Source organism: Scylla paramamosain, chromosome 11 (genome assembly GCF_035594125.1).
Source record: "Scylla paramamosain isolate STU-SP2022 chromosome 11, ASM3559412v1, whole genome shotgun sequence".
In the NCBI taxonomy this organism is placed as follows: domain Eukaryota; kingdom Metazoa; phylum Arthropoda; class Malacostraca; order Decapoda; family Portunidae; genus Scylla; species Scylla paramamosain.
In genome coordinates this window covers 4,427,501-4,440,000 of record NC_087161.1, presented here as the reverse complement: position 1 = coordinate 4,440,000, position 12,500 = coordinate 4,427,501, and the positions used below count along the sequence as shown (strand labels likewise).

The window sequence follows — 12,500 nt, the reverse complement described above, 5'->3', positions numbered from 1 at the left end:
CTCTCTCTCTCTCTCTCTTTCAGCTTGCACCGAGCACAGTGCTCACACTGGTCAGCAGGCGCCGCGGCGTGCTACGCGTACACCCTCTGCAGGCCCCGCCTGTCGCTGAGGGCCGCGAGGCAGCGCTTGTCCTGCATGGCCCGCCGCCTCCTCCAGGCACACATCGGGCACCCAGCCTCCGGGGGTGAGGTGCAGTGTCACACTGCTGCAGCCATGCTCCTCACGCTCGAACTCGATCAGTTGCGAAAAGAAGCCGCTGTTGGGTCTGGCGGAGGGCCGCACCGCCCGCACGTGCAGGAAGGCCTCCCGTAGGGCCATGCCGCCGTGCCGGACTAGGTAAGCGAGCACCAAGGCGGGCGAGCGGCTGACGCCCGCCACGCAGTGCACCAGCACGCGGCCGCCGCCACACAGCTCCTGATGGATGGTGTCAGCGGCGGCGGCGAGGTGACTGGCCAAGTCGGCCGAGGGCTCGTCCGCCACCCGCATCGCCACCACGCGGACGCCCTGTAGCGGTGCGTTGGGCAGTTCCGTGGTGACGTTCACAGACGCACGTCACGCCCAGTTCGGCCACGCGGGCAGGACGTACAGCGCGTGCACCACTCAGGAAGAGGCCCTCGCTGATCTGAGAGATCTGGCCCGCGCGACCCACTGCCCGCGGCCCTCTGTTGCTGGGGATGTCACTGCTGCTGCTGCTGCTGCTATTATTGTTGTTGCAATTGTTGTTGTTGTTGTTGTTGTTGTTGTTGTTGTTGTTGTTGTTGCTGCTGCTGCTGCTGCTGCTGCTGCTGCTGCTGCTACTGCTGCTGCTGCTGCTGCTGCTGCTGCCACCGGTGGATTGGTCTGGCAGGGAGCCCCACGACGGGCTTACCTTCAAGGATCCCATAAGGTGACACCTGGCGGGGGAAGGACAGAGGTGATGACACCTATTGAGTCTGAGAGAGCGCTGAGGCTTGTGGGGGAGGAGGAAAGTGAGGGAAGCAATGGGGACCACCACTTGTGAGCGTAGTCTTGACTGGAAAGCTAGAAACATGTGCTACACAGCCACCCACCCACCCACCTATCCACACACACACACACACACACACACACACACACATACACACACACACCTCTGTATCGGCCTCCCTCGGCGCGGCGGAGGTCAGCTTCACGACCTCTGATCTGCGGTACTTTTCCGGCATCGCGACCTTACATGTGACCCAGCAGGAGACGCGTGGGACTTGCTGGCGGGGGGAGAGGGTAAGGGTGAAGGAAATAGGAAAACTGAGGCACCCACTCCTTCAGGTGCAAACTCTGACCTCTTCGTGGGATTAGTGATGTGACCTTTTTGGCTTGTGGTGGCAGGACAGGTGACCCAGGTGAAAAATAACCTTGAGAGCTGCGGATACGAGTCCCCAAATGCTGTGCGCGCTGTGGGAAGCTGTAGGAGGAGCGAGAGTCTGGCTTAACAGGTGGGTGACAGGTGGTGGCGTTAACGAGGCGTACAGGTGTAGTGGATAGGTCAACACTGTGGAGTAGATCCGGTGTAGTTCCTTCTACTGGACAGTAGTGCAAATCCAGGTGGTTAAGTGCAAAGGTCACCTAGATCTGGCTGGCCTTGAGGAGCTGAGAGGCGTATATACTTCCCCTTCGCTTGCCAGGTTACAACTGAGAGAGGTGTGTGTTGCTGACTGAGACTCACTCACGCTGGCTGGCTTACGGGGAAGTTTTGTTCCGGCACCACGCATGCGCTGCACTTTTGTTTTGGTGGTGGGTTCTGCGTCTTTTCGTCCTCTTCTTCCTTTCATCGTTAATCTTGTAGTGTTTTTATATGTACCTACACCTTTTATTAGTCTCTCTCTCTCTCTCTCTCTCTCTCTCTCTCTCTCTCTCTCTCTCTCTCTCTCTCTCTCTCTCTCTCTCTCTCTCTCTCTCTCTCTCTCTCTCTCTCTCGTTAGCAAAGTAGATGCTAATCTTTATTTGTTAATTTGACCTCCATCTGAATTGCTCTGTGTGTGTGTGTGTGTGTGTGTGTGTGTGTGTGTGTGTGTGTGTGTGTGTGTGTGTGTGTGTGTGTAGAGTGGAGCGGCTGAATGAAACTGTCAGAACGTACTACTACTACGTACTACTACTATTACCACCACCACCACCACTATCGCTGCCTGCCACTGTTACTACTACTGCCTACTACTACTACTACTACTTCTACTACTACTACTACTACTACTACTCCTACTACTTCTACTGCTACTAATTAAGACCGTACGTGTTTTCACCATCCTTACCTGGTTTGGGGGGGCGGAGAAGGGGGACGAAATGTGTGTGCTGTGGGGGTTAGTTTGGGTCCGTCTGTCTGTCTGTCTGTCTGTCTGTATTTATTTATTTATGTTTGTTTCCGTGGATGTCTATGTGTTTCGCTTGCCCGTTTTATTCTATCTATCTATCTGCCTGTCTATTCATCAGTCTGTCTGTTTATCTATCTATCTGTCTATCTATCTATCAATGTATCCATGTATGTATCTATCTATCTGTCTATCTGCTTGTCTATCTGTCTGTTTGTCTGTCAGTCGATCTGTCTATCTATGTAACCATCCATTTAGTGGTATTATTTCATTAAGTTTATCTTCCTCTAGCATTGGGGTCTTGTGCGCGCGTGTGTGTGTGTGTGTGTGTGTGTGTGTGTGTGTGTGTGGGAGGGAGTATATATATCTTTTGTATTTTGTACTCCTATAAATTTCTTTTAGTTTCCCATTTATGTGTATATGTGTGTGTGTGTGTGTGTGTGTGTGTGTGTGTGTGTGTGTGTGTGTGTGTGTGTGTGTGTGTGTGTGTGTACAAATATGATCAGTACATATTGCTGGCAATAGTACACATACATACATACGTACATACAGACATACCATAATAGGTACACACACTTATACAAATTCATTTACTCATGAGTCAGGTGTGGTTGGTCACTTTGAAAGTACAGAAAGTAGTGAGTTCATCTCAGTTTTATCCTTTCTCTCTCTCTCTCTCTCTCTCTCTCTCTCTTCTCTCTCTCTCTCTCTACTCTCTCTCTCTCTCTCCTCTCTCTCGTGACACACACACCGTTCATGTTTGTTCTTTCGTGTTGTGAATGTACATATTTGTGTGTGTGTGTGTGTATGTGTGTGTGTGTGTGTGTGTGTGTGTGTGTGTGTGTGTGTGTGTGTGTGTGTGTGTGTGCCAAGAGCAGTCACTATTTAAGGATAAGGATGAAGTGTTGGCACCGATTTCATGTGTGTTGTGTGTGAGTGTGTATGTGTGTGTGACGACGGGAGCAGGTGGTGGTACAGTAGTGGCAAAAGTAGTGGAGAGGAGGGGGAGAAGGAGGAAGAAGCAAAGGAGGAGGAGGAGGAGGAGGAGGAGGAAGAACAAGAAGAGGAAGAGGAGGAGGAGGAGGGAAAAGATCACATTAATGAGAAAGAGAAGGATAAGAACAAGAAAAGATATAGTGAAAAGTTACTAAAGAGAGAGAGAGAGAGAGAGAGAGAGAGAGACAGAGAGAGAGAGAGAGAGAGAAGAGAGAGAGAGAGAGAGAGAAGAGAGAGAATGTCTACATGAAAGAAAATACATCAAGAAAATCAAATTATCGATTCTCTCTCTCTCTCTCTCTCTCTCTCTCTCTCCTCTCTCTCTCTCTCTCTCTCTCTCTCTCTCTTCTCTCTATCTCTTAATGGAGCTTGGCGTCACATAGGGGGAGGGAGGAGTGAGGGGTGGTAGGGGGAAGGGAGGAGTGAGGGGGTGGTAGGGGGAAGGGGAGGGTGTGAGTGTGGTCGGAGGGGAGAAAGGAAGGAGTGGGAGACGGGAAGGGGAAATGAGTGGGAGGAGACAGCTGGTTTGAGATAGTGGTTGTTCGCATTTAGTGGTGTGTTGTTGTTGTTGTTTGTTGTTGTTGTTGTCGTTGTTGTTGTTCGTCCTAGTGTCTTATCATCATCATCATCATCATTATATTCTTGTTTTTTTTTTTGTTCTTATTTTGTTGTTGTTGTTGTTGTTGTTGTTGTTGTTGTTGTTGTTGTTGTTGTTGCCCTCCTCTTGCTTTTGCTCGACCTCTTACTCCGTACTACTACTATTACTACTACTACCACTACTACTACTACTACTACTGCCACTACTACTACTACTACTACTACTACTACTACTACTACTACTACTACTACTACTACTACTATACTACTACTACTACTACTTTTACAACTGCTGCTGTTACTGCTGCTATCACTAAAAACTACCGCCACCACTACTACTGCCATCACCACTATACTACTACTACTACTACTACTACTACTACTTCTACTACTACTACTATTACTACTACTACTACTACTACTACTACTACTACTAATACTATCTAAACTCAAGAAACACAGGAATCGAAGGTCTTGTCTTGCCGGATGGAAGAACACTAATCGCGTCCTGTCCTGCAGATAAACACAGATATACACATATGAGCAGTAAGAATCAAGGACATTCTTACACTTTTACGTACACTCATTCTTGGTTTGTGTCTGTTTTTTTTGCCTCTGTTTCACGTAGAACCAGTTGTGAGTTTTGTTAATGAAGAATGGAAGAACCTGCTCCTCTTCCTCTTCCTCCTTGCTTCCTCCTCCTGCTTTTCCACATCATCTACTCAGCTATCTGTTAATTAATCTATGCTACCTCCTCCTTCTCATCCCTCCACCTGCCCCAGCATATACCCTGCCTCCGCCCCCACCATCCCGTGTTACATAGGAGCATAACATAAGGAAAGTTGCAAAAAGTCATCGGGTGTACACGTGGCAGTCCCCTCACGAAACATATCTACCTATTTCCACCTCTCATCCTTATCTATAACTCTGTGTAATCTTCTTTTAAGGCTCTTTAAACACCTTAATAACCCTAACAATCTGATTACTGAGTCATTTACCTGTCTATTTAAGCGCCAATTCCTTCCCGTCCTTTATTTATTTTATTTTTTGTCCAACTTTATCAGTATCTCTTCTTTCTTATCTCATTATTTCTTCTTTCTCAACCCATCACATCTTAACTCATTATTTCTCCTTTAACAAGCTTGAGCCCGTTATTTCTCACCCTATCTTGATTACTGACCCTGAGAATTTTGCTTATGTTATATTCCTTATGTCACCCTTATTATATCCTCTTATGTCACCTTTGTTATCTCATGTCACCGTGCTGTAGCCTGTTATGTCACCATTCTCATACCCCTTATGTCATCCTTGTTATATTATGAATGTCACCTTTGTTATGTCACCCTTTTTGTGTCCTCATGTCACCCTTGTAATGTCACCCTTGTTGTCCCTTATGTCGGTCGAGGGTAAGGAGGCGACAGATGCGTGAGGGAATAAATTACTTCATTTATTGACCACGCGAGCTGACCAGCAGTGTTGGTCCATTTCACATTGCAATTATTCACTCACTCGTTTTGGTATGGGGTGAGACACAGGGATGAAGGATGAATGTTTGTGTACGTACGTAGGGGAGTATCTCTCTCTCTCTCTCTCTCTCTCTCTCTCTCTCTCTCTCTCTCTCTCTCTCTCTCTCTCTCTCTCTCTCTCACTGTTACAAAATACGGAAATTCACTTTATTATAGCTAACGACGTGCTTAACAATAATAACAACACACACACACACACACACACAAACACACACACACACACTCAGAAAAAGTCCTCGAGAACCGGCTGGCGGGGCGTGGTGGGGCGGCGTTGTGGTGAAATCACGCCCCTCCTTCAGCCACCATGGGCTTCATCACGTCCTCTCCTAGATCGTCCAAGAAGGGGGAGGCCACGAACACGGGCTGGAAGGCGTCAGAGTCACTCTTCCCCTCCTGCGGGCTTGGGTTGAAGGGGATATTGACGTGGGGCGGTCCTCCAATATTTCCTGACGTGATCTCTTTCTTATGGATGATTTTCTGAGGGGGTATGAAGACCCGCTGTGGCTGTGGGCGTGGCCTGTTGTGGTGCGGCGGCTGCCCTTGCTGTGGGTGTCTCTTCTGTGGATCTTGCTGTAGCTGTGACGTGGTGAAGGATGCAGGGCTCCCCCACAGACTAGGTTTCTTTGGCCTACTAGTCTTCGGGTGCTGCTGGGGGCGTCCTGGGGGCTGCGCGGCGATTTGGCGGGGGGGTAGGGGCTGCAGGGGCTTAGATGGCTTCAGGTGGGGTTCTGGTGGGGAGCCTTAGCGGGGTCGGCGGGGGGCTAACCAGCGTCCCTTGTGCGTTGACGTGGAGCGCCTGGTGTGGAGGTGGTGGGGCGTTGATGTGGTTGGTGTGTGTGGCGCTGCCTGGCCTGACGAAACTGTAGGGGAAGGTTGAGGTTGGCTGGATGGCGGGGAGGGGAAACTTGCTGGAGGTGAGAATGCTGGAGGAAGGTGTCCTTTTGTGGGGGGAGGGGACAGCACGTTAGGATTCTTTTTGGGTTTGGTAGGGGGTTGTTGGGGAGTTTGTGCCCCCGGGAACTTTAAATTTACTCCTGGAAATCCTGATTGGCTTGGAGGGGGAAGACTGGCCAACGCCGGGAAGCCGTGGTGAGGGGGGAGGGGGTCTGAGGCCGCCTTCCTGTGGGGGGGTAGGAGGGAGGAGGGCGGGGGAGGTGGTGGAGGAGGAGGAGGGGGGAGGAGGAAGCAGGATGGCGAGGAGGGAGGAATACTGGTCTTTTCCCTCCTCCATTTCTCCTGTTGGTCTGAATTTGTGGAGGAAGAAGCTCTGGGCGGAGTTGAGAGGAGGGAGGAGGGATCTTGCGGCGGTAGGGACGTGGGGGCCTTCCTCCTAGTCCTCCTCCTCCTCCTCCTCCTCCTCCTCCTGCTATTCCCCCGCCTTTCCTCCTCACGTCCTTCTCGTCTCCTCCAAAAAGACCTGATAATTTTTGGAGGAAAAACAAATCACTCTCCCAAAGGCCCCTCCCTGCCGCATCTCCCTCCAGTCCCTCCTCCACCTGTCTTCTCTCCCCCGCTTCCTCCTCCACTTCCCTCGTCTCCTCCCTCACCTCCACTTCTCCCGGGAATTTGATTTTTCCTCCATGCACCTGTGGAGAGAAAGATTTGTTACTGGTGGTGATGATTCGAGTCAGGTGTGTGTGTGTGTGTGTGTGTGTGTGTGTGTGTGTGTGTGTGTGTGTTGTAGAATGTTAAGATTATAAGTTAACTGAATTATTCGAATGAAAGGAAGTGAATGAATGAATGAATGAACACTTTATCAAGGAAGGAAGCAGGAAAGGAGGAGGAGGAGGAAGAGGACGAGGAAAAAGACAGAGAAAGGAAAAGGAAAGAAGAAAAATGAAAAGATGAATGAACGAGGGAGGAAAGAAGGAAAAAAGTAAACAAATGAATTGACTTTGATCTTCAGCAGAGAGAGAGAGAGAGAGAGGGCGAGAGAGAGAGAGAGAGAGAGAGAGAGAGAGAGAGAGAGAGAGAGAGAGAGAGAGAGAGAGAGAGAGAGAGAGAGGGCGAGTTACGTGGGCAGTGGAGTTCAGAGCAGAGGTCAAAACAGATAAATAACTTGGCAGTCAGCAAGAACCGAGGAGTCATTGTTTTTGTGTCCTCTCATAGTATGCGCAGTGACAGGCGGGACACGGGCGGACTGATAACTTGAGCAAAATAGTAGCAGGGAAGGGGAGGGGTGGGTGTGGGGACAGGGGGCGTGGCAGCGAGGGCAGTGACAGGAGAGTGCAGGAGGTGTGGGCTGGGGGGGATAGTGGGGGCGTGTGGGCGTGTGTGGAAGTGTGGATGTGGAAGAAGAATTATGGTTGAGATAGTCATTGTTGTTTTACAGGGAAGAATTAAGAGAAGAGATGACAGTCGATTCCACTCTCTCTCTCTCTCTCTCTCTCTCTCTCTCTCTCTCTCTCTCTCTCTCTCTCTCTCTCTCTCTCTCTCTCCTCGCATCTCGACTGCTTTCAATAGGATCTAGTTGAAGTGACTCTGGTCTTGAAGGGTGTTTTAATAGTTCTAGTGGCAGATTAATAAGATTTCTATATTATTAAGAGAGGAAACGCCCTTGAGAACAGGCTAATCACCTCTGTGGCCTTTGAAAATAGTAGTGGTGAGTGAGCCAAGCGTTTCTGAATACGGGTCTCTCTCTCTCTCTCTCTCTCTCTCTCTCTCTCTCTCTCTCTCTCTCTCTCTCTCTCTCTCTCTCTCTCTCTCTCTATCTATCTATCTATCTATCTATCTAATGCTGCTGTTAATATAGTGTAGTATAGTGAAACATCTTAGTAAGGACTTAAAGATTGTTATTATTATTATTATTATTATTATTATTATTTATTTATCTGTTCATTTATTTGTTTATTTATTTATCTTGTTTTGGTGTTTGAAATCCCTGGTAGAAGAAAAAAAAAGGAACGAGAGAGAAACAGGAAAATGAAAATAATAATAATAATAATAATAATAATAATAATAATAATAATAATAATAATAATACAGATAACGAGAAAAAAAATATATATATACATGGAAGTTTATATTCGTCATCCTTAACACAACACGAATCAAGGAGAAAAAAAAAAATATATACATGGAAGTTTATATTCGTCATCCTTAACACAACACGAATCAAGGAAAATACAACGAATAATAAAACGAATGCCAGGCGAACAATGGAGGTGACAAAAGGAAAACTTGGCAGAGAACCGAACGTTTAGTAATCTCAATGGAAGTGGAAATGGCGATGAGTCAAACAGGGGAAACAGCTGGGGAGAGAGAGAGAGGAGGACGAGAGGAAGAGAGAGAGAGAGAGAGAGAGAGGAGAGAGAGGAGAGAGAGAGAGAGAGAGAGAGAGAGAGAGAGAACCAAGGGATGATAATGTCCGCTGTGCACTAAAAGAAAACATTGTATTGGTTGGTACTCGTAGCAGGATCAATAACAAACTGGAGTCTTGGGAACACTGTGCACTGTACACCATTATTCTGAAACACTTCTGCGCCGCACCTCTACTACATTCAAATGGCTCTAGTCGAAGTTACACGGATTTCTAAGGGTGTTTTTACCTTTCTAATGACATATTAACAAGATTTCTACATCATTAAGAGGAGAAACACTGTTAACAACCCCGGTTAATTATCTCTGTGGGTTTTGAAAAGGCGAAGATTACACCTTTTTTTTTATGGTTCTAATAACAAAATAACATGATTTATATATTCTTAACGGAAGAAACACTCCTGAGAACTCGGCTAATCATCTCTGTAATCTTTGAAAAGTAGTCGTGGTGAAGTTACATGGGTTTTTAAATGTGTCTCTACGGTTCTTGTAGCAGATTAATTAAGAGGAGTTGTAGAATATTAGTAGGAGAAACAGTGTTGGAAAATCCGGCTAATCATATTTTGCTGTCTTTGAAAATTATCATGGTGAGACGGCAGAGCGTTCAGAATACTGGCCTCTGCTTTGACATGTGCTGGAATGGCTTGGTGTAAGTTACTAAGTAGGAGTGTAATGAAAGGCACCAATGACAGCAAAAATAGTCGATAAAAGTAGAGTAAACCTTTCAGCGCTTGTAGTTTTATTAGCATTCAATAAAAGCATGTAGGATTGGTGGAATAACAGGTATCGTAGTGTCATTAGCACTGGAAGACTTATCACCCTTTCACTGTTCGACAAAAATTTCCCATTCATTAGGTATAACTTTTTAGACACTGTTCTATGCCAAGCTCTCGTCAATACTGCTGCAGCGTGAGAAGACAAACTTAATCTCCTGTTTTCAGTCTTTTTCTCTCCTGTGTCTCCATGGAACCAATTTTTAGTGGTAGGAATTGACACAGAACGACAGTTTTTAGTTAGGAAGGTAAGCAAATAATGATGTTTTCAGTGAAAGAAAAGTAAACAAGGATTGATATTTTTAGTCCAGGAAGGTAAAAAAAATACGTATCTAGTGCTAGGAAGGGTGACGAAGGACAACAGTTCTTAGTGTTAGGGAGACAAAGGCCAATTTTCATTTCCAGGAAATCTATATTTAAAAAGTGTTTTGTTCTCTCACCAGAACTGTTTTCCAAAGTCACAATCATTCATTCGGATTCTTAAGAGTTTTTCTCCTGTTGATAATATAGAAATCTTGTTAATCTGTCACTAGAACCATAAAACTACCTTTAGAAAGCCGTGCAACTCTAACTACAGGCTTTTGAATGTAGTGGCGATACAGAAAGAAATGATTCAGAATATGGTCCGAAGGACGACCACACCACTTCTGGAAAGCAAATTCATAAAAAAAAAGAAAAAAAAAAAGACGAGCAGTGAGTCATCTACTGGTTTGAATGAGGCAGTTTGGGGGGATATTGACCTATGTTTTGTTTTGTTTTGTATATATATATATATATATATATATATATATATATATATATATAATATATATATATATATATATATATTATATATATATATATATATATATATATATATATATATATATGCTATCTGCCACCAATCATGCCGAAATCTCACGGCCAGCCTTATAATAGTGGCCGCCGTACATGCTGGGAACTAGTCCTCCGCATAACTATGAGTCATTATTTTGGAATATCCTTAATAGTTTATGAGCCTTCCACATTCACAAATTATTCTTGAATACTTTTGCTAATGATCCCACGAACTTCTGGATTCTAACACTGTCTATTAATTTTTTAATCTACATATTAACAAAGAATTTCTCTCAAAATATATAATATTATCAGTTCCGACATATTTCCTCTTAATCTACGATATCTTGTGATTGGGATTTTTCCATGCGACTGGTCCACCAGAAACCGGGAATACGGTTATTTTACAGTTGCCTTGTAAGCCAAAGGGTATTACTCCGCGCGCATTCCTTATCTCCATTTGCCAACATATAATTTAACAACATGTAGGTTGCAATTTCATTTAAGTTTCTTGTTCTAAAGTTTTACTGACAACAAAAGCATTTTTTTGTTGTTGTTGTCCTTGGCCAGTGTCCCTCTTACATAAAAAGAATGAAGTAGAAAGTGCAGTTCTCGTGCTATACATGATAGAGAGGTGGCCCACAAAAGGTACTTAAGCCTTCCATCACCAGAATCTCATGCACTTTATATTTCTGCCCAGAACCATGCCAAGTCTGTTCTCCAACTAGCCAAAAACTCCTTCATTAACAGAAAATGTCAAAACCTTTCAAGATCTAACTCCCCTCGTGATTTCTGGCATCTAGCCAAAAATATCTCCAATAACTTTGCTTCTTCTTCTTTCCCTCCTCTACTTCAACCAGATGGCACCACTGCTATCACATGTATTTCTAAAGCTGAACTCTTTGCTCAAACCTTTGCTAAAAACTCTACATTGGACGATTCTGGGCTTGTTCCTCCCTCTCCTCCACCCTCTGACTACTTCATGTCACCTATTAAAATTCTTCGCAATGATGTTTTCCATGCCCTCGCTGGCCTAAACCCTCGGAAGGCTTATGGACCTGATGGGATCCCTCCTATTGTTCTCCGAAACTGTGCCTCCGTGCTTGCACCTTGCCTAGTCAAACTCTTTCAGCTCTGTCTGTCAACATCTACCTTTCCTTCTTGCTGGAAGTTTGCCTACATTCAACCTGTTCCTTAAAAGGGTGACCGCTCTAATCCCTCAAACTACCGTCCTATTGCTCTAATTTCCTGCTTATCTAAAGTTTTTGAATCTATCCTCAACAGGAAGATTCTTAAACATCTATCACTTCACAACCTTCTATCTGATCGCCAGTATGGGTTCCGTCAAGGCCGCTCTACTGGTGATCTTCTGGCTTTCCTTACTGAGTCTTGGTCATCCTCTTTTAGAGATTTTGGTGAAACTTTTGCTGTTGCCTTGGACATATCAAAAGCCTTTGATAGAGTCTGGCACAAAGCTTTGATTTCCAAACTACCCTCCTACGGTTTTCTATCCTTCTCTCTGTAACTTCATCTCAAGTTTCCTTTCTGACCGTTCTATTGCTGCTGTGGTAGACGGTCACTGTTCTTCTCCTAAATCTATTAACAGTGGTGTTCCTCAGGGTTCTGTCCTGTCACCCACTCTCTTCTTATTATTCATTAATGATCTTCTAAACCAAACTTCTTGTCCTATCCACTCCTACGCTGATGATACCACCCTGCACTTTTCTACGTCTTTTCATAGACGTCCAATCCTTCAGGAGGTAAACATATCACGCAGGGAAGCCACAGAACGCCTGACTTCTGATCTTTCTAAAATTTCTGATTGGGGCAGAGCAAACTTGGTATTGTTCAATGCCTCAAAAACTCAATTCCTCCATCTATCAACTCGACACAACCTTCCAGACAACTATCCCCTCTTCTTCAATGACACTCAACTGTCCTCCTCTTCTACACTGAACATCCTCGGTCTGTCCTTTACTTATAATCTGAACTGGAAACTTCACATCTCATCTCTAGCTAAAACAGCTTCTATGAAGTTAGGTGTTCTGAGACGTCTCCGCCAGTTTTTCTCACCCCCCACCCAGCTGTTAACTCCTGTACAAGGGCCTTATCCGTCCATGTATGGAGTATGCTTCACATGTCTGGGGGGGGTT

General features: G+C 45.5%; 2 protein-coding genes across 2 annotated transcripts in view; both read right to left on the bottom strand.

Moving 5' to 3' along the window:
* LOC135104847 (dual specificity protein phosphatase 14-like) overlaps positions 1-1,247 on the bottom strand; it is a 2,202-nt gene extending 955 nt beyond the window's left edge. Inside the window, 3 exon segments of the mRNA XM_064012525.1 lie at positions 1-543; positions 545-893; positions 1,110-1,247. The exon segment at positions 1-543 is cut by the window's left edge and continues 955 nt beyond it. Coding sequence (XP_063868595.1) covers positions 52-543; positions 545-883 — 831 coding nt within the window. The 5' untranslated portion in view covers positions 884-893; positions 1,110-1,247 and the 3' untranslated portion in view covers positions 1-51.
* A 4,239-nt stretch (positions 1,248-5,486) lies between these two features.
* Positions 5,487-12,500, bottom strand: part of LOC135105280 (basic salivary proline-rich protein 4-like) — a 19,200-nt gene continuing 12,186 nt past the window's right edge. Inside the window, exons 2-3 of the mRNA XM_064013502.1 lie at positions 6,472-7,026; positions 5,487-6,181 (exon numbers count right to left, since the gene is read on the bottom strand). Of these exons, the coding sequence (XP_063869572.1) occupies positions 5,723-6,181; positions 6,472-7,026 (1,014 nt within the window). The 3' untranslated portion in view covers positions 5,487-5,722. The remainder of the gene's footprint in view (positions 6,182-6,471; positions 7,027-12,500) is intronic.